The sequence below is a fragment of the Gekko japonicus genome, unplaced genomic scaffold, assembly GCF_001447785.1.
Source record: "Gekko japonicus isolate JY-2015 unplaced genomic scaffold, Gekko_japonicus_V1.1 scaffold665, whole genome shotgun sequence".
In the NCBI taxonomy this organism is placed as follows: Eukaryota; Metazoa; Chordata; class Lepidosauria; order Squamata; family Gekkonidae; genus Gekko; species Gekko japonicus.
The window spans coordinates 491,605-515,581 of NW_015170294.1; the positions used below are offsets into that span (position 1 = coordinate 491,605).

The following is a 23,977-nucleotide window of genomic DNA, read 5'->3' on the forward strand; positions in this document are numbered from 1 at the left end:
ATTACAGAAAATCAATTGTAAGTCAGGCCAATCACAAAAGTATTTCGTTTCTCTTGATTGTAACTCAGTCATTTGTTTCTTTGGTTCAGATAGTCATATAAATATATTTTCTGCTTGTATAACTAGCTTGTGCAGTAATCTGAGGGGGAGATGCTTGGAAGTCATCATGGAAAATCTGGTTAAAGAAATATTCTTTACATAGCAACACTTGGGGAAGTTGGGAGCAGATGTGACACTCTGAACAGTTATTTTTGGGTGAACTGAATTGACTCTTCTGAATTATGAGTTTATGTAAAGCTTTGTGCTTTACATTTTTTAAAGCCAAATAATATTTTGTAAGTCAGTGCCAAAAATTCATCTGTCACCTAGGATCAATCACTTGATTAGCATTTGTATTGTAATCACTCATCATTTGAAAGAATTAGCAATATGATCCTAATGGGTTGTATTCAAACACAAAGTTTACTCGGGATTTTACAGTGACATTTTGTCAGGATGGACAGGTTTGCTTCTGGTGCAAGTCAGCAGTGAGATGTGTGATAAATAGCTCCAGTATGATAAATAGCTCCAGTATAACACGGAAGTCTGAATTCTGCTGGTTTAACAGAAACCGTTTGGAGATACACCAAATGTAAATGTAAAACACATTAAAAGATGAAAGAAGCAAATCATTAAGTTGTTAGCCCATTTCTGGGTGTGACCCCACCACCGAAATGAAACCCGGGCTTTGGTAGATTGTACCACCAGCAGCAGCTTTTTTTTTCCTTTAGGGGAGAAGGAGAAAGGTGTATGGTGGGAGGGAAGAAGAAAAATACAGAGCGAGAAAGAACAAGACAAATGAACATATATATTACCCAAATAAAAGCGGGTCATGTGTTGCTTGCTGAAGTTTGCACATTTTCATCCTACTTTTCCTCCATGGTGATCGTATTTCTTCCCTACATTTTATCCTCACAACAACATCAGACTGCATGTGAATGTGCACAGGTAAAATGCTGCCAGTTTCCCTGTGATGTACTATTTTAGTGTGTAAAGAGTACTGGCTGAGCTGAGCACAAACAGCTGGAATTCTGGATGTGAAATCTACTCTCTGCTCACCACAGGAAAGCAGAGCATGAGCCATACTGAGCATGAGCATCCCCTAGTAGTGGTGACATATGCCATTTATAGCAGCACTGGCATGGCAGAGGCAGGGAAATTTTACTGGAGTCTTGTGTAAAGTTATTTGCCATGTTTATCCCTGTGGTCAGAGTGCAAGGCTAAAGACTGGATGGCCTACAGTGCAATCCTATGCAGAGTTATCCTAGTTTAAGCCCACTGAAATCAATTAGTTAAAAAGCAAGAGTCCAGTAGCACCTTAAAGACTAACAAAACATATAGCACGGTATGAGCTTTCGTGAGTCACTGCTCACTGTACTGGACTCTTGCTCTTTTTTTACTGCTTCAGGCAGACTAACATAGCTACCCGTCTTGAAATCAGTTAGGTTAGACTGGACTAACTTTGCACAGGATTGCATGGATTCTGGTTCCAGTAGGTAATAGGGAAATCATATTTTGAGGAAGAAATGTGTGGGAAAGCAGATTGTGAAGTCTGTAAAACTGTTCATTTTAAGATTTAAAGTATTGTGACAGATGTATTCTACTGCTCCATACAGTAAACAGGTGCAAAAAACATTTCTTTCAATGGGACAACTGAATAAGACGTTAGTCAGGGCATAAAATGTGAAATAGTTGGCATATGTGTGCTGTAGAGATTAGATGGCCATTCAGAATATGGTAGCTTTTCCAAAACAAGCAAACTGGGAAGACTAAAAATGCTGATGAGGCACTTGTTAGAAGAATTCATGCTGTGCCAGTTTAAAAGCAAATATTTTATCTACTAAACACACAGTATCTTTTTCCTGAAAAATTTGATTTAATTATATGTTAATATTAAATACTTCAGTTACCTAGTAACTTTTATATAGTTCATTAAAAGTGTGTTACATCTCTCTGCTTTTTAGATCTTTCTTTTGTTACAGTGTCCTCTAAGCTTATCTTGGATGAAAAATAACACATAGATGAAATCTTAATTCATATTGCAGTATTTAAATCTATTTGCATATTTTTTTCAGAAACCAAAAATTTTAATCATATTAAATATAGCAAATATACGGTTACCTTCCCCCACCCCCACCAAAAAACCCCCTGTGAATCGGGTCCTCTCCTACCATCTGCTGGTGCCCACATGTTCCTTTTGTGCATGAAGCCTTCTGCTGTTGGAAGACACTCTTGTGTCAAGGCAAGAGCTTCTTGCACTGGAAGAGTGCACAGAAGCCTATGGGATGTAGGGCCCAACCCTTTCTTTTCACAGCTGTTAACTTGTTGTAGGAGGTAATTTTGCATACATAACTTTCAGTGGAATTTTTATTTAAAGTAATTTTACGTGTATAACATTTCAGGGATGGTTATGTTGCAGCAGTTTGTCCTCCACTGTGACAGAAATTGTAATAGGGCTGCAAATCTGTCCAGCTTGTTCGAGGTTTTTGTAAATAGGTAGATGCATGCTTGTGCAGTATACTAATTTAGCAAGGTGGAAAATGTGGAAAACACATTGGCAGGATTTTGTACTTCTACTTGTCCTTATGGTTTTACTAGCCTGTAGTAATGTGACTTTTTGTTTGTTTATGTTGATTCTGTGATATTGTTATTTAAATAATTGTATTAATTCTAAAGGAAAAATATTTTGTAATGCACACTATAGTGCAATCCTGAACAGAGTCACACCGTTCTAAAAGGTGTAACTATACTTAGGAAGTTAGGATTGTGCCGTAAAATAGCTTTTTCTGGGAGATAAGCTTGGATTATTGTGAGTTCCTTTTTTGTTGTTGTTATCGAAAGTTGTATGTTTTATTATGGGTGAACTTCTGCTGAACAGCTAAGTAATTTGAATGGAAATCAAATGTGTTTCTCTTCTGTATGTACAGATCCTGGATACCAGTTACTCCTCAGATGGAGTTGTATAGCCCCTCTCATGGCTAAAATATGAGGCTTCAGGAAACTATGCAGCCTTGGAATCAATAACAGGACTCTTGCAATCCAAAACTTTTTTTCTCTGTAGGTGTTCCCAAATACTGACTAGTAAAACCATTCCCAAGGATTCCCCCCCCCCACTTTGTTATGGAAGTTGGTTCATTGTTCTGCTGACAGTGGAACTTTCCAGTAGTATAAATATCTCTTCCAGCAGCAAAAAAAGTTTTGTTATCTAGAGAACCAAGTTGTAGGATACAGCACAGTGCTATGTTTTGTAAATTTGCACTAGAGAAGCTTTGTCTAGGTCTTGCTGACAAATTTCAAAAGTATATTTGCCAGTGTGACCAATCACAATCTCTCCCCTCTCCCTTGTAGTTCAAGTACTCCCTAGTTTATTATGATGCTACATTAAAATCTGGTATTTAGCTTTACTAGGTTTAGCTAAATTTAGCTCTTACCTCCAGGTAAAGGATGGCTGCCGGGTTAATTAATGGGGGGGGGAGAGATTGAATGTGAGTCAGGATTTTCTGGAATGCGAAACTAGAATTTGTAATCCTGGTTTTGCTTTGTTTTACTTTATTGACAAATATGAATTATTGTATATATTTATAGATATCAATAAAGTTAAGGAACTTCTTCCCAAAATGCCTCCCCATGATTTCAGGATTTTCCACAGCTATTTTTAGTACTTTGACCTTGTCTTACTGTGCAGCACTTAGACAAGACACAGAGAAAGAGAGAGAGTTAAATATGCTGCTTTGTGCTGTGTGCCTATGTATGTATGTGTCTCACACAGGACATGGAAGTGGACACCAGGTGGCAGCAAATCTTCAAAAGTCATATCTGCATGGGTGTGTGTGGGCTGGCTTTCTCATCAGCATTCAATGTGTACTAGAATAATATAAGAGGATTCACTTCCTTGCGGTGAGGTCTTCAGATCATTTGTTCTGGTAGTAGCTTTACAGTAGTTCTGTTGACAGTAAATAGGATAACATCAAAGTTAATAATTTGAGGAGGATTATGAATATGTACATACTCTGCAAATAACTATCATACTACTTTACTTTATTGTACTGCTCTCTAGTACTGAACAATAAGATAAATGCAAGTTGAATGCAGCAGTTTGAATACGAAGGACTTTTTAAAGCAGTTTTAGAAGGGATGGGACAGGGACAGTGCTCACAAAGAAGCATGCTGCCTTTCTAAGCGAGTTTTAGAACTTTGGTAGTCTGTTAGAGTCATCTTAAGATGAGTTACACCTTTCTAAATCCATTGACAATATGGATGAAATGCCATCACCTGCTATTTCAAGATAGTATAAGTACTTTCCTAGATCATGGTAGGAAACCAAATGCACAAATTAGTTCAGGTATCATACTGAGTTATATGCTTGTAGCTTAATTTAAAATGTCTTTCCCCCTTTTCACTGAGTTACACTCATTTAGTGTTGATGTGTGTTTTAACCTTTATGTGACCCCATTCAGTTATCAAAATAACACTTGTTTGACTTTAATTTTCTTCACTTGTTGAAATAGGGAAAAAAGCACTGTTCTTTTACTGAAACAGGATAATTTCAGATTTGCATCAAGATATCAAGACCTTCATGTGGAAGAATTCTTACATGGTTCGAAGGGAGTGGACTGTGAAACATTTTGGCTAGGATAAGGTGGCAACTTGGGGCATCAGAGTAGGAATGTGAATGGAGGTTTTATGTGAATTAATTAGTGAACTTTTGTAAGAAGGATGTATTGTTGACATATGATGAAATACTGGAGCATAGTTCTGCAAGACAGGGTAGAAAACAAGCCTGAATAAATATTTATTTATTTCCAATTAAATGTGGTTCCTGATGTAAAACTGGCTGCTAACTCATTTTTATAGTTCTCGATGCTTGAAAAAAGCAAAGAACATTTTGCAGGATTTGTCACACCCTGAACACTCCCTGTTTGAACTGCTGCCTTCGGGTAGAAGATATAGGACAAGCAAAACAAGGACAAACAGATTAAAAAACAGTTTTTATTAAAAAACAGCTATTATTGCTTTAAATGCTGTATGAATTGGAATTTGGTGGTTTTGTTGACATTGGTGGTTAAGTTGCAATGTGAACCCTAATGGTTGTGTGAGTGTATATGAGTATGGTGGTGTTAGTGTATATGAGTATGCTTGTAGATCACCGAATGATTGCACCTTAATTTCGTTGTACTATGTACAATGACAATAAAGTATATTATTATTATTATTATTATTATTATTAAAAGAAGTGAAAAATCAGAGACAATGCTCACGAAGAATTCGTTTTATTATTATTTTATTTATGGTTGCTGTGGGACTCTTCCTTTTCTATGACCTCACGGAGTCTGATCTTTTGGGATTTGTCCAAGGTTTCTCCCCAATAATTGAATTTGTTTCTGGAGAACACAAAAGTTTCAGAGACCTTATTGGATATTTCCTGACATTTTAAATGACACTTTGGTCATCTAGGTCCTTTCTGTGGGACTCAATCACATTATTGTGTTTCTGTGAACCTCCAGAAAGTCCACTTTCAGACACTGGTGTTATAGTTTTCATGGTAAACTACTTTGAGCAACAAGGAAAATGTAGTAAATAAAGAACCCATCTCCATGCAGTAGAGAGAGTGCGAGTTATCTTGTTAGAGGAATTCTGCTGAATTCCAGTAGAGGGAGGAAAATTCACAGCTTCCACAAAATGATGGAAATAAATAAAATAAAACTAAACAAAAGATTTTTTAAAATGTAGATGTTGCAGTTGGGGGTTGTCCTTTTCTCACTAGAAAATAAGCAAACATAGCTAGATAAGTGCTCCCACATGGAAGTTGCACAGTTTCAGGAGTGTGCAATCTGAAAAAAAATGAAGAAAGAATAAATACCAAAATTGTGCTGCATTCAGAATACAGTACATACAGAACAACATCCTGTGGGTGTCCAGGATACTTGACCAAGCACATTCCATATAGTAACATCAATAGTAATGAAATGTACAATCTGGTTTTTGCTGCACAAAATACTCTGCTTGGGATCTGAAAAACTATGGCATCCTCACAACAGAAGACTGATTTCAGATGAAAGTGTACTGAGAAAAATGAGAGACAGTTATTGGGAAGGGGGGAATCAAATTGTAAGGCCTGTCACTTCAATATATGCAAGGAAAAGGGTAGAGTAAAAACATAGGATAGATTTTGTTCATTCTTTAACTTGTTTTAAAAAGTAAGTGATGCCACTTAATTTATCAATTTATGAGTATTTCACTGTAAATATTACTTTGGATTATGCACAAATTACCTACACAACACTGTGTATGAAGAGCTTTTGTATCATTCTAATTCCTAACATATACATTCAATTTTGTTTCTTCCTACTTGCAGATTGCACTTGGGACAGTTACAAATGTCGAGGAAGCAGTAAAGTGGATAAGTTATACTTACCTTTATGTACGGATGAGAGCGAACCCATTAGTATATGGCATCAGTCACAAGTCTTATCAGGTAGAAAATGCATTAGAGAAGGAACCTTTTTTCCAGGTTCTATAATCCTTTCCTGATGGGAGATTAAATATTTGCTGTTGCTCCCTTTCCTGACATCAGCAACTCTTTTTAAGTGCTTTCAAAAAATGGAAAATGTTCTGTAATACAAAATGTGGCAGAAGAGCCTTCTAAATTATCTTTCCTGAGTCACCCTGATGGTTGAAAACGTCATCTTTTGGGGAAAGCATGGAATACAGTCAAATTAGCCATCATTATGTACCATGTGTGCTTATCAAATTTGTTTTTGTACGTCAGTTTCTGTCAGTATTTCAGTGCTAAGTGTGAACTTTTCAGGCTAAATGCAACTGATACAGTCAAATGCTCCTGAAGTCTTTAGGGTACATGCAGGTGTGTATGTGAAGAAAAGATAGTTTAGCATAATGGCTCACAGATGGAAGACCAAATTATATGTTATGTGGGAAATCTATCATTGGACATTTAAAAGCAGCCATAAGGGAAATCCCACTTTGGATTGAAGCAGTGGTGACCGCAGACCATTTCCTGATAGAAATTGTCCTCCAGGCACTGTGTGAAATATAATAGGTACCATGTGAGTACTTATCTTTTTTTTCCTAATAGTGGCCCCTTCTTCACTCTGATTCAAAATCTGCGTCTTTGGGCTACTTTTTAGTTTTTAAAGAAGAAAAAAGTTCCAGAGATAATCTCGCAAGTAACGTGTATCTTGATCCTAGCTTCAACTCGAAGTCCTCAGTTTAAGTTTTGCCTCTGCTGTGAAATTGCTTAGATGAACTTAAGTGAGCTACACTCAGCATTAGTGCCACATATGGAATATGGAAACAGTAAAGCAGCCTTCTTTACAGAGTTGTTTTAAGGGTGGTAAATGTATGTGAAGTGCTTGGAACACTCAAAACCATTGTATAGATGCTAAGAATCTTTATTTAAATTCTGTCACAAAATACATCATAAATTATTTAACAGACTGATGTAATTGGCACTTTTCAGTCTTCACTTTAAAAAAAATTCTTGGTATCTTATTCTGGAGTTTCCTCCTGTACATGTTGGGAGTTTTTAAAAATTGGGGGGAGTGCTGTGGCCTAACTGCTTCAGGCAGGGTCTGAAAGTGTGTCCAGTCCAATACTGTGCCCCAATAAACCCTGGCGAAAGCTAGAATTTTGTTTTCATTACTGATTTTTTTTAAGAAAGAAAGAAAAATATACCTGCAGTTCGCAAATAGCTTTTAAAAAGTTTTTCACTGTCTTCACAAACCAAAGAAGACAGCATGCTGTATATTGCACTTATTTAAAGGTGAAACGTCAGGTAAAAATAAAGAACAACATTCCCACAGTGGTTTTTGAACTGATTTGTCTTGATTTGAATTGAAAAATGTTCCTCTTCAAAATCCTGTCACATGTAACTTTTAGAAACTCAGAATGGGACAGAGTGACTCTTTGCCTGTGTGTGTGGGATATCGGGAGAAAAACTATAGTTATGCTTTCAGAAACCAGTACTCAGTCACTTTTGTGTCAACTTTTTGTGTCACTGTTTCCGTTTTGGTGATAGGCTGAATGACAGCTTGAATACTGAGTGTCACTTAGGAAGGCAGGTCATGCATAATTATTGCTTGAAAATGTTTATGTTACCCTATATAAAAACAATGGTTTATGTTTATAAAATTTAGTGGTGTGGATCCTATGAACCGTGAGCACAAGAGTTCTTGTGGGCATGGATCTTTTCCCGCAGCAACCCCCTGAAGCCCCAGAAAAGCCAATGCTGAAAGTCATGGAATATGGTAATGGTGGCAAGTGCCATCAAGTCACATCTTATAGAGACCCTGTGGGGTTATCAAGGCAAGAGATGTTCAGAGGTGGTTTGCCATTGCCTGCCTCCACGTCACAACCCTAGTATTCCTTGGAGGTCTGCCATCCAAATACTAGCCAGGGATATACATAAGCAAAAATCCGTGTGGGTGGTCTAGGAGACTGCAGTGAGGAGGTGGAACTGGGCCAAATCAGCCCATCTTCCACCTCCAACAGTGGTACTTCAGTTAGGACAAGGGGTTCAGTTGGCAACAATTTCGCCAAGCCTCCCTGCTAAATAGAGCTCCCTGTGCTACATAGCATTTTGTCTGTGCAAGGCCCATGACACTGAGCATCAGCTTTTTGTAACTCTTGGGGTTGCTGGGAAATGTTGTAGACAGCATGTGTCCATGTCTGCAAGTCCCTTGCACTCCCATTTTGTAGGATCCAACCCAATAACTACAACAAATTATCTTACTGCTTTTTAGTCATAGGAGTGAGCTATTCAGCCAGATTGTGATTACAGTCATACACGTATGTATTCTGACATTTTCCCACTATTTTGCCTGAAAACTAGAATGGTGTTCATAGTTGAGCCTCAGAGTCTCTAAAATATGGCATATACAGAGTTTCCTGTTTCTTTAAACTGCAAAGAAAAAGATTGCTCAGGTTCATATTTTTCTGGGGGAGACACACCTACAAGTATGAATCTGACACAGGAAAAAATGGGCAAGAGAGATGAAAAAGAAATGTAAGAAATAATGCTTCAAACAGTGCCTTAATTGACCACACTTGTATTTTGTGAACTCTTTTTAGATGGATCCAACATTAGAGAAGCACAGAGAACAGCTAGTGATTGAAGTTGGCCGAAAGTTAGACGAAGCCCGGATGATTCGCTTTGAAGAGAGAACTGGATTTTTTTCCTCAACAGATTTAGGCAGAATTGCAAGCCACTATTACATTAAATACAATACTATTGAGGTAATATGCAGCTTTCCTAGTTACCTCATTTAAAATATAAAATCATGATGCTGTACTTCTCAACATTTTATTGTAACAAAGTAGTTTCATTGTTTTTGCCAAAGTTACATTTTTAAATGCAATAGGGAAAAATGTTAGTGCATGTTCTCATCCTATAAAAGGGAGATTGAGACACCAACAGTTTATAAATAGCAATGAATTTGTGAACATACTTTGTGACCTTGTTCAGCATGTTGGAATGTCTGTATTCCCTGAAGACAAGTATTAGAATGCTTATGCACACATAGAGATGTGCAAATGTACAGAAGTGTGAATGTAGTTTTTATATTTTGACATCTGTTGCTCTGTATTTTGAAGATGTGTTCTGAAGAACATAGCTGGTTATGGGTTGCGTCTTTGAATCCTGCTTCCCATTTTGATTATTTTAAATGCATCTAATGTTGTTAAATATGTTAACATACTCTATACATTCTAGTTAATTATTCAAACTAATTACATGTAGTGAACACATGTTCAGCTTGACACCTTACAGGATATATTTTTTTCAAAGAAAAGGTTGTTTTCTACACAGATGAGAAAACACATCACATTTACACTATAACCTAAATTTATTATTTGAGCTGCTATAAGAATAGGGTTGTTTATTTAGTTCTTTAGTTAGTCTTGTTTACTGTCAAGACTGGAGCTATTGCAAGATACTTTAAACAGCAAACTCAAGTTCCCTCTTTTTGCAGACTTTCAATGAACTGTTTGATGCTCATAAAACAGAAGGTGACATTCTTGCTATAGTGTCTAAAGCAGAAGAGTTTGAACAGATCAAGGTAAGAATGCACAAATAACTGCAAAAAGAAAAACCCTCCGATATTTTCCTTTAGCAGAAAACCATTATGAGTTCTTGAAAGTGCACCTAGAATTCTGTGTAAATCATTTTGGTATATTTTCAGTGAAGTATTATAGAAACTAAATTATAAGATTCCAGATTATTGACTTATATGTTTATTTAGTTCCTTTATACCCCACTTTTCACCACAATAGGGACCAAAAGTGGCTTACAACTTCTCTGTTTGTGCCCTTCTCTGTTTTGTCCTGACAACAATCTTGTGGGGCAGGTTGGGCAAAGAGTGTATGACTGGCCCAAGGTCACCCAGCAAGATGCAAATGTGGGTCTCTCAGATCTTGTCGTTGTTGTTGTTCAGTCGCACAGTCGAGTCCGACTCTTCGCAACCCCATGGACCAGACCACGCCAGGCCTTCCGGTCTTCCGCCGTCCTCTGAAGTCTGCTCAACTTCATGTTCATTGCATCTATGACACTGTCTAACCATCTCATCCTTTGCCGTCCCCGTCTTCTTTGACCTTCAATCTTTCCCAGCATCAGGGTCTTCTTAATCCAGCGAATGTTGGCAATATGATCTCTCGTTCCTCTACCTCTTCGAAACCCAGCTTGTACTTCTGGTAGTTCTCTATCCACGTACTGTTGAAGCCTAGCTTGTAGGATCTTGAGCATGACCTTGCTAGCGTGTGATATGAGTGCAATTGTGCGATAGTTTGAACATTCCTTGGCATTGCCCTTCTTTGGGATTGGAATGTATACTGATCTTTTCCAATCCTGTGGCCACTGTTGCGTTTTCCAAATTTGCTGGCAAATGGAGTGCAGAACTTTAACAGCATCCTCTTCTAAGACTTTGAATAGCTCAGCTGGGATACCATCACCTCCACTAGCTTTGTTGTTAGTAATGCTTTCTAAGGCCCATTTAACTTCACATTCCAGGATGTCTGGCTCGAGGTCAGTGATTATACCGTCGTGGTTGTCAAGGACATCGAGGTCTTTCTTGTATAGTTCTTCTGTGTATTCTTGCCATCTTTTCCTAATCTCTTCTGCTTCTGTTAGGTCCCTACCGTTTTTGTCCTTTATCATGGCCAGCTTTGCATGGAACGCTCCCTTGATTTCTCCAATTTTCTTGAAGAGATCTCTAGTCCTTCCCATTCTATTGTTTTCTTCTATTACTTTGCACTGTTCATTCAGGAAGGCCTCCTTATCTCTCCTTGCTGTTCTCTGGAAATCTGCATTCAGTTGGGTAAATCTTTCCTTTTCGCCTTTGCCTTTCGCTTTCCTTCTTTCCTCTGCTATTTGTAAAGCCTCATCAGAAAGCCACTTTGCTTTCTTGCATTTCTTTTTCTTTGGGATGGTGGTGATTGCTGCCTCCTGTACAATGTCACGAACCTCCGTCCATAGTTCTTCAGGCACTCTATCTATCAAATCCAGACCCTTGAATCTATTCTTCACCTCTACTGTATATTCATCAGGGATGCGATCTAGGTCAAACCTGAATGGCCTCGTGGTTTTCCCAATTTTCTTCAGTTTAAGTCTGAATTTTGCAATGAGTAGCTCATGATCTGAACCACAGTCAGCTCCAGGTCTTGTTTTTACTGACTGGATAGAGCTTCTCCATCTTTGACTGCAAATTATATAGTCAATCTGATTTCGGTGTTGCCCATCTGGTGATGTCCATGTGTAGAGTCGCCTCTTAGGTTGTTGGAAAAGGGTGTTCGCTATGACCAGTGTGTTCTCTTGACAAAACTCTGTTAACCTTTGCCCTGCTTCATTTTGCTTTCCAAGGCCAAACTTGTCTGTTATTCCGGTTACCTTTTGACTTCCTACTTTAGCATTCCAGTCCCCTATGATGATGAGGACATCATTTTTTGGTGTTAGTTCTAGGAGGTGTTGTAGGTCTTCATAGAACCGGTCCACTTCAGCCTCTTCTGCATCAGTGGTTGGGGCATAGACTTGGATTACTGTGTTGTTGAATTGTTTGCCTTGGAATCGGACCGAAATCATTCTGTCATTTTTGAGATTGTATCCCAGTACTGACTTTTGCACTCTCTTGTTGACTATAAAGGCCACACCATTTTTTCTACGAGATTTCTGGCCACAGTAGTAGATATAATGGTCTTCTGAGTTAAATTCGCCCATTCCTGTCCACTTTAGTTCACTGATTCCTAAGATATCGATGTTCAGTCTTGCCATCTCATTTTTGACCACGTCAAGCTTACCTTGATTCATAGATCTTACATTCCAGGTTCCTATGCAGTATTGTTCTTTGCAGCATCAGACTTTCCTTTCACCATCAGACACATCCACAACTGAGCGTCCTTTCGGCTTTGGCCCAGCTGCTTCACTCTTTCTGGGGTTACTTATACTTGCCCTCTGCTCTTCCCCAGTAGCATATTGGACACCTTCCGACCTGAGGGGCTCATCTTCCAGCGTCATATCTTTTAGCCTTTTGATACTGTCCATGGGGTTTTCTTGGCAAAAATACTGGAGTGGTTTGCCATTTCCTTCTCCAGGGGATCACGCTTGGTCTGAGTTCTCTGCTGTGGCCTGTCCGTCTTGGGTGGCCCTCCACGGCATAGCCCACAGCCTCATCGAACCATGCAAGCCCCCTCGCCACAACAAGGCAGTGATCCATGAGGGGGTCTCAGATCTTAGTCTGACACTAAAGTTCAATTGTAGACTCTTTCCAAGTGTGTGCTTTTTGCATATGAGAACTCCAGTGTGTATGTGTTCATGCACACATATATGTGCTAGCTGGGGCTCCTCAACTGTGTTCGATTGGATTACTGATATACAAAATCAAGGTTTTGTTGGTTTGTTTTGCTTTCCGGTAATCAGTGGCTGATGAATTATTGTGCTGTAGAAAATTATTATAGCATGTTTCAGAAAAAAAATTATGAAATTAGGTAAATGAATCCTAAACAAATGGCAGACAGATTCCTTCTGCTAGTAGATAAAAATTGACATTGTGGTAGAAATTAGGATGTCGTCTCATTGTAACTGAAACATCAGCCACTGGTGCTTTTATTCATATAAGAGCTGTGTACAAGTGCTGGTGTAACAAGAGGTCTGATGTTAACAAACTGTTCAGTAGTTAACAGAGGTGGGTCCTCTTGAATGAGATAATTGGGGAGTGATTGAAAAGTCCCTCAAATAGTTCAAGTGATAGTTGTAGCTTTTCAGCTCTAACTTTGTAGAAAATGGGTTGATCAACATCTGATGGAAATGGCCTCCATGTGGTTCCCTTCACTGCCAAACATTTATCCTCTCTAAATAAGTTTTAGACTAATAGACTTTGGGCAAATGAAAGTATATGTAGATTTATGCTGTGTTTTGCAAGTAGGAGTGGGAATGTAAAAATTATGCATTATTCAAACTCTAGATATGAATATTTCTTTACTTGCATTAAGACTTAATCTTATTAACAGTGAAAACCTTAATATCATGAATCATAGTACTTCAGAGTTCTGAGCTAAGGACATAATGCAAACTATATGACTTTAATGAATGCATTTAATGTTAATTCAAGTTTGCCCTAATCCAGAAGGATGGAGGTCGTACTCTGGTCAAATAAAAAAGAAAATCTCATCAGGTGAAGGATGGTACAGTCAGAAGATTTAATTTTCGAGGCGTGTCACTTTTTTGTGTGTCAATGGCAACCTTAGTAAAAGGTGATGCATAATGAAATGCAATTGTGTCATTATTAAGATATTTTCAATTAAGGTTCAATTAACTACAGTGTTAGAAGACTTGGTTTTTTTTCAGAATATGTAGACTGTTTAAAAACATAGTTATTGAGAGATAATTACCATTTAATTTTAATGTTGCAGATTTAACAAGATGCACCAGTCTTTTCATAGTCTATTAATTTGTATTTCAGGTGAGAGAAGAAGAAATAGAGGAACTTGAAGCCTTGCTGTGTGATTTCTGTGAACTTCCCACTCCTGGTGGTGTGGAGAACAGTTATGGGAAAATAAACATCCTCCTGCAGACCTATGTTAGCCGAGGAGAGATGGATAGTTTTTCCCTTATTTCAGATTCAGCTTATGTTGCACAGGTAAAAAAGAAAAAAGAAAAACTTTCTTTCTCAGTGCTTTATACTACATAGACAGATCTGCATTTTCATTCCCATATGCAGTTTCCATGTAGGTTTGATCCAGAAACTCAGAGACTGTAGACTTTATTTAAAAAAAAATAGTGAAGTGGAGGCTTTCTTGTCCTTTAGCCATAGGGAACCTTTTTACATTCTTCTGGTGTTGAGGAACCCCTGACATATACATGTCACCAAAAAACTTGATATTGCAAACAGTGACAGGACATGTTCTCCAGTGTGTACTCTTGGTTTAGAAGGGGTGTCAGACTTTACACCCAGTTCTCCACTCTCTGTCTACTCACAGCTTGGCAAAATGGTGATGGTATGTGAGCAGTTCTTGGAGAAAACTGTCTGCTAAAGAAAGACTGAAAATTCTTGTTACACATCCAAAATATGTTGTTATTAAAACAGTTTTATACTGTTCCTATTGTTTAACTCTTTTATGAGTTGTAGTTTATTATCTGCTTTTCCATTAGAGACAATTCAGCTCCCAAGGTGGCCATCAACAAAGTTAAAAATAAACATATAACAAAAGGAAATGTGTCATAACGTAATTATGTACAGTTGCAGCTGAAATAAAAAATATTTTTAAACATAGGCAATGGCACCTGCAATGGGTAACAGAATAGTTTTTTAGGTAGCAGCAAAAACTGCAAATATGCTAGTTGGATTTGTCAAGGGAGTGCATTTTATAATATGAGCACAACAGAAAAGTGTGTTTATAATGTTGAGTCCTGTGTGCAGCACAGTACATAAAGTATGTGGTTCTCTTTGCTTTTGTTCTGTAGAATGCAGCACGTATTGTTCGAGCCCTTTTTGAAATAGCCCTCCGTAAACGATGGCCTGCAATGACTTACCGGCTACTAAACCTCAGCAAGGTTATTGACAAGCGATTGTGGGGTTGGGTCAGTCCTTTGCGACAGTTCTCAGTCCTGCCACCACCAGTCCTTACAAAACTGGAACAAAAGAACCTGTCTATCGATAAACTGAAGGACATGAGGAAAGATGAAATAGGTAAGATGTAGAGGAAGTGATAAATTTCTTCATCTCAAACATTTGAGCTCTTTTTCCTCTAACTTTATTTTTTTAAATTTCTATCACTAGCCCCACCACTTGTTCAATATTTATTTTTAAAATGCCTATCCATTTTTGATCCCTATCTGTAAATTAATGGAGGACCACGTTTTCACCGTTAGGACACAGTGGCAGAATGTTTGTAAAAGGGACTGGGCCACACTTTCTCTGTACTCCAGTATTTGAAGAGGTAACAGTGCGCCTAAATGATGTCAAGTGGTTTAAGGCCACCTTTCATCATTGGCTGTCCACAGCCAATATTAAAACAGCCCAAGTATGCCCTGTCCTTGAAGGAGCAAGTGCCAACTTCTTGCCCTCTTTTGCTGTTAGCACAATAGAGACAGGGACTCAAACAGGGATAGGGAATATGTGAAAGAAAAGTTTTCCACTACTGAGGAACAACTTTCTGTTTCTTTCCAGTATATAATAGCAGAGTCCTTTATTGCAACTCTCCTCAGAAGTGTAAGGAGAGGCATTGCAGGTTTCTTCAAAAAAAAAAAAAAAGGTGTTCCCACCTGAGCTTTCCAATTTGAACAGCAAAGCAGTAGAGTTTCTTGAGCTCAATACATATGTGTCTCAGGAGATGACAGCTTCCTTCAAGCCCTGAAAACCATCACAATTTCACAGTGCCTTTCTGTCTGCACTACTGCATGATTCTGTCATTGCTTTTTATACCTCCTTTGAGGCTGTGATCAAGGAAGAGTGGAGTTAGCCAACAAGATCCAAAACTGTTCCTCGGATATTCAAGAAGTTCTAATTGCCAACAGATGTCATGTCTCACCTGCAGATTCCCAAGACAGATACTCCTGCTGTTGCTTTCAAATCCAAGACTGTTCTTCCATTGACAAAAATAAGATCTTGTTAGACCAGAATAACTCTAAATAAATAAATAAATAAAATGAAATTGAAAATCAATAATTAAAGCACAGGCAGGAAGGAGGGGGGTCCCTTGAAGGAACACCAGATGAAATGAAAAGGCCTTCACACACTCATGGAAGACAGTAAAATAAGATGATTGAAAAATATCCCCAGAAGAAAGTTCCATAGTTTTGGTACCACAACTAAGAAGGCCATTGCTTGGGTTGCCAGAAGGTGGGGGTACCAACAGTAGAACCTTGGAATATAACTGTAGGGGTTGGATAGGTTCTTACAGGTATGCCTGTCCCAAGCTGCATTTTGCCCAGATCCAAAAATACTATATGTTTTTCCCCTTTCTTAACCAAACAAGGAGAGATGATGAAGGGTAGATTTTCCTTACTGCAGCCCATACTGCAAGTCAATTACTATGATATGTTATATTGATATCATTTCAGAAATGCTGTTTTCATGATTATTAAGAGTAAGTAAAGTATGGAATTGTGGGGATGGGGTAATTGCAAGGTTGTATCAGAACCAAAGAATAGGTGATTTGGTGCTGAACTGAGTCTACTGTTGCTACCCCCATCTTATTGTAGTTAATATCTACTTATTCCATCCTGGCAGCTTCCTGCCATTTTGACTTGCTTCACAAATCTATGTTCTCATCTCAGTGACTGTTAAGATTGTGCAGGCCCATAGCTACAGTGGGACATTTAGGGGTCCTCCCCCCCCTGATTTCCTGCCAAGGCCCCATGACTTCCATCCAACTCCCAGACCGCCCGACTCTCTGGGCGACCCGGAGGACTTCCCACTGCCGCCCCCTTCCCTAAGTGCAGCTTGCTTCCCCACCGCCCCTTCCCCAAGCACAGTTTGCTTCCTCGCTGCCCCTCCCCAAGCGTGGCTTGCTTCCCTGCCACCTCCACCCCTTCCCCAAGCAGCCCCACCAGCTCCATCCCGAGCAGATGGTGGCGCGGCATGAGGTAGGTGGGCAGACCAGCAGGCAAGGTGGGGCCGGTGGGCCTGAACCAACACCCCCTTCCATAACTGGTAACTTTTGGTGGCACTCAGAGGCCGGCAGGTTTGCAGCATGATCCGGGCTGGGCACCTCAGTGGAATACTGAATGCTGGTGGGGGAGGAGGTATGCACCCCAATGAATTGATGCAACCAGGTTGTTGGGTTCAAGGTTGCAAATTGTCCCCGGGCTGACTCGGTAGGCAGGCAGAGTGTGAATGCTGCAAAACTGGCAGGGACCACCCCAGCATGGACAGTACATGGCTAAGGACAATACCTGTCTGCTCCAACTGGCAAGCATGAGTTTTTAAAATGTTAATATAATTTAATTTATTTTTTTTATTTTGTGGTGTCAGTGCCCCCCGGCTTATTTAAAGGCCCCCCAATTGCAAAATCCTGGCTACCGGCCTGCAGTTGTGTGAAATGTGTATTAAAGCATTTCTCAATGCATGTCCCATGATAATTTCTATTAGAGATACTCTTCACTGAAAGTATGACTTTTGGAGCTGTTTCATTCAAGAAGGCTCTGTTCTCTCCAGTGTGAATTGCTTTGTATATTTAGATTGTAAAAAGTACAAAAATGTGTCCTGCATTAAATAAGGTCAGGTTTCATATTTGTTGAAGGTGCATTGTGGATTTTAAGTGCCAGGTTGAAAAGTCATAGGGAGAAAAAGGAGCTGGCTTGAAACTGTATGTTGTGGTGTAAATTCTTAACAGTTATTTAACCCATTAGTAACACCTAGATGGAGCATTAAGGATAAGTTTCTGAGCTATAATAACTAATTCAAGTTAAATATTCAAGCATGCTAGGTCAAGAGAGTCAGTTAATTTACCCTGAAAAAACAAACAAGCTGGCATAATATTCTTCTCCAAAGGGCCTTTTGAAAGTCTTTGTGATTCCCCACTCCCACCTCCCCAATTCTAGTGAATGCAAATGTATGTCAAGTTGTACTTACTTTGCAGGTCACATGCTGCATCATGTGAATATTGGATTAAAGGTCAAACAATGTGTCCATCAAATTCCCTCCATCACAATGGAAGCTACTGTCCAACCAATTACACGTACTGTGCTCAGAGTAAGGTTGAACATCACTTCCGATTTCAAGTGGAATGATCAGGTAAAAACTGCTTGAAAATTGAAGCCAGGAAAATATGGTGAATAATTTGGGCTCAAGGTCACTACTGCAGCCAGATAGCTTACAAATCATTAGCTTAGGAACTTTTGCACCACTTCTGCTGGTTTGAAGGAGCAATAGTCATGCTGATTAAAGTGACCATAGGGAATTGTGGGTTCCAGTTCATATGGCACTGAACCACAGTAAGGTCCCAGAGGTAAAGGAAAACTACCTGATCTTTAATCTTAATTAATCTTAATTAAGGTTCGCCATTATATTATGTTTCTACTGACCCCCAGAGATTTAACACTTTTTCAGGATTTGGATTAAAGTAAAATGAATATAATAGTTGTTTTTTGTTTTTTTAAAAATATTTATTTTTTTTAATTGTTTTACTTAAAAATATGGAACGCTTTACGAATTTGCGTGTCATCCTTGCACAAGGGCCATGCTAATCTTCTCTGTATCGTTCCAATTTTAGTATATGTGCTGCCGAAGCAAGCACCAATATAATAGTTGTTTTAGCCTTAATATAGTATCGGTGTTGGTATTTTAACTGTTCCTAACTATTCTGAGGTGGGTTTAAAAAGTCTAATAAAATAATAAACATGACTCCTTGCTGTACTGTGTTGGTGAAATTCACTAATATCAGAGGCATACACCTCTACTGGCATCCAGTGTCTTGTCAACCCACCTCTGTGCATTTTATCAGTCCTTTGAATACAACAAAACAGAACATTTTATCCTTGTGGACTGAATTTGTAACATAAAGCACAGTTTCTCTAAGAAGCCCCTCTTGCTGCATAGGTACACGAGACCACATAAGTAGTAGACAGAGTCCATGCTTTCCTCACAGAATAAATTAAATATGTTTCACTAATGATTGGTATAGTGTTGCTAATGTATGGTATAAATATGATGCATTCTGCATCATATCATCATCCCAACTTCTTTATTTTCATCTCTCACTTGAAGCAATGTGATCACCAATTTACTTAACATCGAGCCTGATATCTTGGATATGTGACCATTTTCTTTGTGTCCTAGGTCCATGGCTCAGGTGGAGAGCCCTGGTGGATTTGGGTAGAAGACCCCACCAATGATCACATTTACCATTCGGAATATTTTATTATTCAAAAAAAGCAGGTAAATAAATAAAACATATAATGGTATCTCACACAATGATGTAAAGTACCTATACCACTGAACTAGTGGAATAGAGTTTTAATGAACATCAATTTAAAATATTGTTACACAGTATCTCTGGGTGTTGCTTTCAGATTTGCATGCTAAAATTGGCTTGCTATGTAGTCATTTCCTGGCATCTCTTCAAAAACAAATAAACTAATAAAAGATTTGTTCCTCTCATGTGTCTGAAAGTACAATTACTTTCAGAAGAAAAATCAAATGTGTGATGCTTCCTTCTATTATGTTGTTAATATAGATTGTTACTAGCAACAGTTCCATCAAAAGAAATCACTTAATAAGCAAGGACCAATTCTATAGTTTAAGCCATTTAAAATATGGTCTCTCTGTAAAGCGCAAGAAATATTTTAAAAAAGAATTGGACCTTCCCTTCCATTTACAATATATTTTATAAATGCATAGGGGTGTGCTATATTTCTGTGCTTTCATCTATTTTCATTTGTCATATTACATGAGAACACTGGTAACCTAATTTTAGCCATCAGAAAACAAATGTAGTTCTTTATATTGTTTACCATAGGTCATTGAAAAAGAAACTCAGCTGTTGGTGTTCACTATACCAATCTTTGAACCTCTACCATCTCAGTACTATATCCGGGCTGTGTCTGATAGGTGGTTAGGAGCTGAGGCTGTATGCATTATCAATTTTCAGCATCTGATTCTACCTGAGAGACATCCACCTCATACAGGTAACAATGTCCAGAGCTGCAATTCTGCAAAATTCATATACATTGTAACTGTGTGTGCTGAATTGTATCAGTTTTGCAGTGTTGGTTTTGCAGTGTTGGTTTTCTTCTGTGTGTTGTAGTCTGTTGAGGAAAATTTTTTGCAACAGCAGTGCAAAAACTGTTAACTGGTTTTAAAGAAAGTTTTGTGACCTCTTTTTATGGCAGCAAATACTATCTTACTATACAGCATTCTTCCTAAAATAAATACACTGTGCTGATGTTGTAGAATTCTCAGTATTAGATTTTTTATGTTAAAGAAGAAAATATTTTAATGTGTATTTAGGAGCACACTGTATTTAGGAGCGTGGACTCTAATCTCTGGTATACCCAAACAAAGCGGTAAGACCATTAAGATGGCGACGCGGTAAGGGAGCTCGCTCACTTGCTCACTCTCCTTGCCTTGAGAACTGAGTATTTAACTTACAACTATAGTTCCAGCAACTAGCGCTCCAGGTTGCCAGTGAATGGTCGCTGGTGTTGTGAGTACGAGTGGGGCTTGAAATTTGCCATTCCACTGAAAGCAACGCACAGAGCCCTGTATGGAAGTGCTGCGGGCCTATCCATGAGAAGACAGCCCAACTCCGCGGTCTGGTGCAAGGTCCCTGCCGAGGCCAGTGAGATGCGATACGGCCGTGCGGCTGCGGTCTTACCGGAGCAGAGGCCATCTTGGCATCGGGGTTGGAATGCGGGTGCCTCTCCAGCGGCAGCAACCTTCCCAGCGGGTGCCTCTCCAGCGATGGTGGGCACCTCTCCAGCGGATGCCTCTCCAGCGGCGGCGGCTGAGCTGGAAACGATAGTGCGGGCGACGGCGGTGCTATCGGCCCCACGGTTTCCAAGGGGTGAAACTAAGAGTGGGTTTACCCTCCCTTGGCTTTCCCTTGGGCGGTGGGAGACGCGGGCGCTTCAACGACCAGTCGTGAGCCGGGAGCAACAGAGGCTGATAGGCAGCCACGGCTCTGGGGACAATCTGTGGATGACAGCTGCCCTGGGACCGCAGCAGCTGCCAGGAGATGTAAGATCGGAGGGCCTGGGTCCGATGGAGAGGCTGCTGTAGGACTGGAGTGTGTCATTTTCTGTGCCTGTCATTTTCCATGCCTGACTTGCGATCTGAGTTTGGCAGAGCAGTGTGTGAGAGGAGACCAGAGAGCGGAGTGCCCCCAGTGGATGAGCGTAACAGCGGCAGTTCTGATCACTGGAGAGGGTGGTGTGCTTCGCCCTCTACAGCACAGAGCCGAAAGAGCCCTAGGAACATCGGGCTGGCTACATTGGGGAGAAGCCCTGGGATCTTCACATTGGTACGGGGAACTGGAGAAACTCCAGGAACATTGCACTGGTATCTGGGGGAAGGCTCGAAGTGGAGGGCCACTGTCCCGGGACTGGATGTTACAGTTTAATTCATGACGATGAAATTGGTAGGAGGGGCTGTGATTTTACGTCTTATTAATTGGGGAGCATTGTTGTTAGCTGTTGCTTAGTTTAGGATAATACTGTATTAGTGTAGGTTAGGCTGATTGACTGCCCACAATTTGGAATTAGAGTGTTTTGTGTAGCAACTGTTAGGATTGATTTTGGTAAGACGGGAAGTGAAATTGATTGATATTCCAGCACTGGAAACAGTGGACTTCCACTTGATTATATTCAGGGTGCATTCTACTGCTATTGGCAGTCTGAAGCTTGGCGAAGGCTGCTGGTATAGTAATGTCTTCCCAACAGATCCCACTGCTCATGGGGCAGGGAAAGTATAGCAGTGGGTCTAGGCCAAGAACTAAGGGAAGGGCACTGAGAAATAAGTTGGCTCGGTGTCCTTCCAGCCTACGACCTATCCCGAAGGTGGCCAGCGGTGGGGCTAGGATGGATAACACCTCTCCGACATTGGCGCTGTGCAATGCCAGGTCTGTAAATAATAAGGCCATGGTCAATCAGGACTTCCTGCAGGAGCAGAGGCTGGCTAGACCTGGCTTGCGTGACCGAGACCTGGGTGCGGGACGGGAAGACAGTTGCTCTCTCCCAACTTGCCCCCCTGGGTTCTCAGTCCTTCACCAATATCGGACTAAGGGGCAGGGGGGCGGAGTGGCAATGCTCATTCGGGAGGCTTACTCCTTCAGGGCGCTCCCGCCGCTGGAGATCACGGGCACTGAGTGTGTTGGCCTGGTGTGGGAAGCCAGGGAGAGTGTGGCTATTTGGCTGGTGTACCGACCACCTAACACTCCAGCCAATAGCCTACCGTCCCTGCTGGAAGCTGTAGCAGGCTGGTCACTGGAGCACCCTAGGCTTATTGTCTTGGGTGACTTCAATGTCCATGCCGATGACGCGACCTCCATGCTGGCAGCGGACCTGGTGTCGTCCATGGCGGCGCTGGGACTCTCCCAATTTGTAACGACCAGATTACAGCTTCGGCTGTACCATGGTCGGACCACCTAGCCCTGAAGACCCGTCTGAATATCCTTCCCTGCCCTTGTTTAGGCGGCAAGCGTATTTTGTCTCGCCCAGAGAGCCTAATGGACCCTTTGTGGCTCCAAAGGGCTCTGCGGGATCCATTTCCCCCCCGGCGGCTTGTTAGATGAGCTTGTGGAGGACTGACATAGCCGACTCTCCACAGCCATCAACAAGATCACGACGAGGCTACAAGAGAATCTTATAGGATGTTTATGAGATCCTATGAGATGGCGGTCAAAGCGGCTAAGAGAGAGTTCTATGCAGCTGAGATTGCGTCCACTAGCTCATGCCCAGCCCAATTGTTTAGGACGATTCGGTCATTAACAATGTTGCCTCAGGGCAAGCCAAATGTTAGGGGATTGGAGATTGGCTGCAAGGCACTTGCAAGCTATTTTGTGGATAAAGTCTTGTTGCTTCACCATGACCTCCCTGCCACAGTTGAAACAGTAAGGGAACTCAAGGCCCCTTGCACGTCCATGTCGGGTTTGGATCATTTCAACCCACTCAGCCTTGAAGAAATTGACAGATTGCTTGTGACTGTACGCCCAACCACGTGCGACCTTGATCCGTGCCCTTCCTGACTCATTAAAGCAGGCCACGAGGGGCTTCGAGGTGCCCTCAGGGAGATTATCAAGTCCCTCTCTGAGGGACAGTTCCCGGGGGCACTCAAGGACGCGATGGTCCACCCTCTCTTGAAAAAACCATCGCTGGATCTGGCCGAATTGGCTAACTATCGGCCGGTTTCCAATTTGCCCTATTTGGGCAAATTAATCGAGAGGGCGGTGGTGGTACAGCTCCAGGGCTTTCTGGATTATGCTTCCGTGTTAGATCCCTTCCAGTCTGGCTTTCGCCCGGGACACGGGACGGAGCCGGCATTGGTCACTCTTACTGATGATTCCAAAGACACTTGGATCGAGGCGGTTCGGCAGTGCTGCTGCTGCTTGACCTGTCGGCTGCGTTCAACATGGTTGATCACCAGGTGCTTGCCCACCGCCTAGCCAACGTGGGAATACAGGGGCTCGCTTTACAGTGGCTTGTCTCCTTTCTCCAGGGTCAGGGACAAAGGGTGGTGCTTGGGTTACAGCAGTCCAGGAGATGCCCACTTGAGTATGGGGTACCCCAGGGTGCAGTACTGTCCCCAATGTTGTTTAACATCTTTATGCGCCCCCTTGCCCAGGTGGCTCAGAGGTATGGGTTGGGTTGCCATCAGTACGCTGATGACACCCTGCTCTATCTGATGTTGGGTGACCGGTCGGACTCCAAACCAGAAGATCTGGACCAGGCATTACAGACTGTGGCTGGTTGGGTTCGGCCGGCGTGATTTGAGCAGAG

General features: G+C 40.8%; 1 protein-coding gene across 1 annotated transcript in view; it reads left to right on the forward strand.

The window, feature by feature from the left end:
- Nucleotides 1–23,977, forward strand: part of ASCC3 (activating signal cointegrator 1 complex subunit 3) — a 409,581-nt gene that overhangs the window by 225,572 nt on the left and 160,032 nt on the right. Inside the window, exons 16-23 of the mRNA XM_015417908.1 lie at nucleotides 6,395–6,514; nucleotides 9,127–9,291; nucleotides 10,026–10,112; nucleotides 14,004–14,180; nucleotides 15,005–15,230; nucleotides 18,124–18,278; nucleotides 19,323–19,421; nucleotides 20,002–20,170. Of these exons, the coding sequence (XP_015273394.1) occupies nucleotides 6,395–6,514; nucleotides 9,127–9,291; nucleotides 10,026–10,112; nucleotides 14,004–14,180; nucleotides 15,005–15,230; nucleotides 18,124–18,278; nucleotides 19,323–19,421; nucleotides 20,002–20,170 (1,198 nt within the window). The remainder of the gene's footprint in view (nucleotides 1–6,394; nucleotides 6,515–9,126; nucleotides 9,292–10,025; nucleotides 10,113–14,003; nucleotides 14,181–15,004; nucleotides 15,231–18,123; nucleotides 18,279–19,322; nucleotides 19,422–20,001; nucleotides 20,171–23,977) is intronic.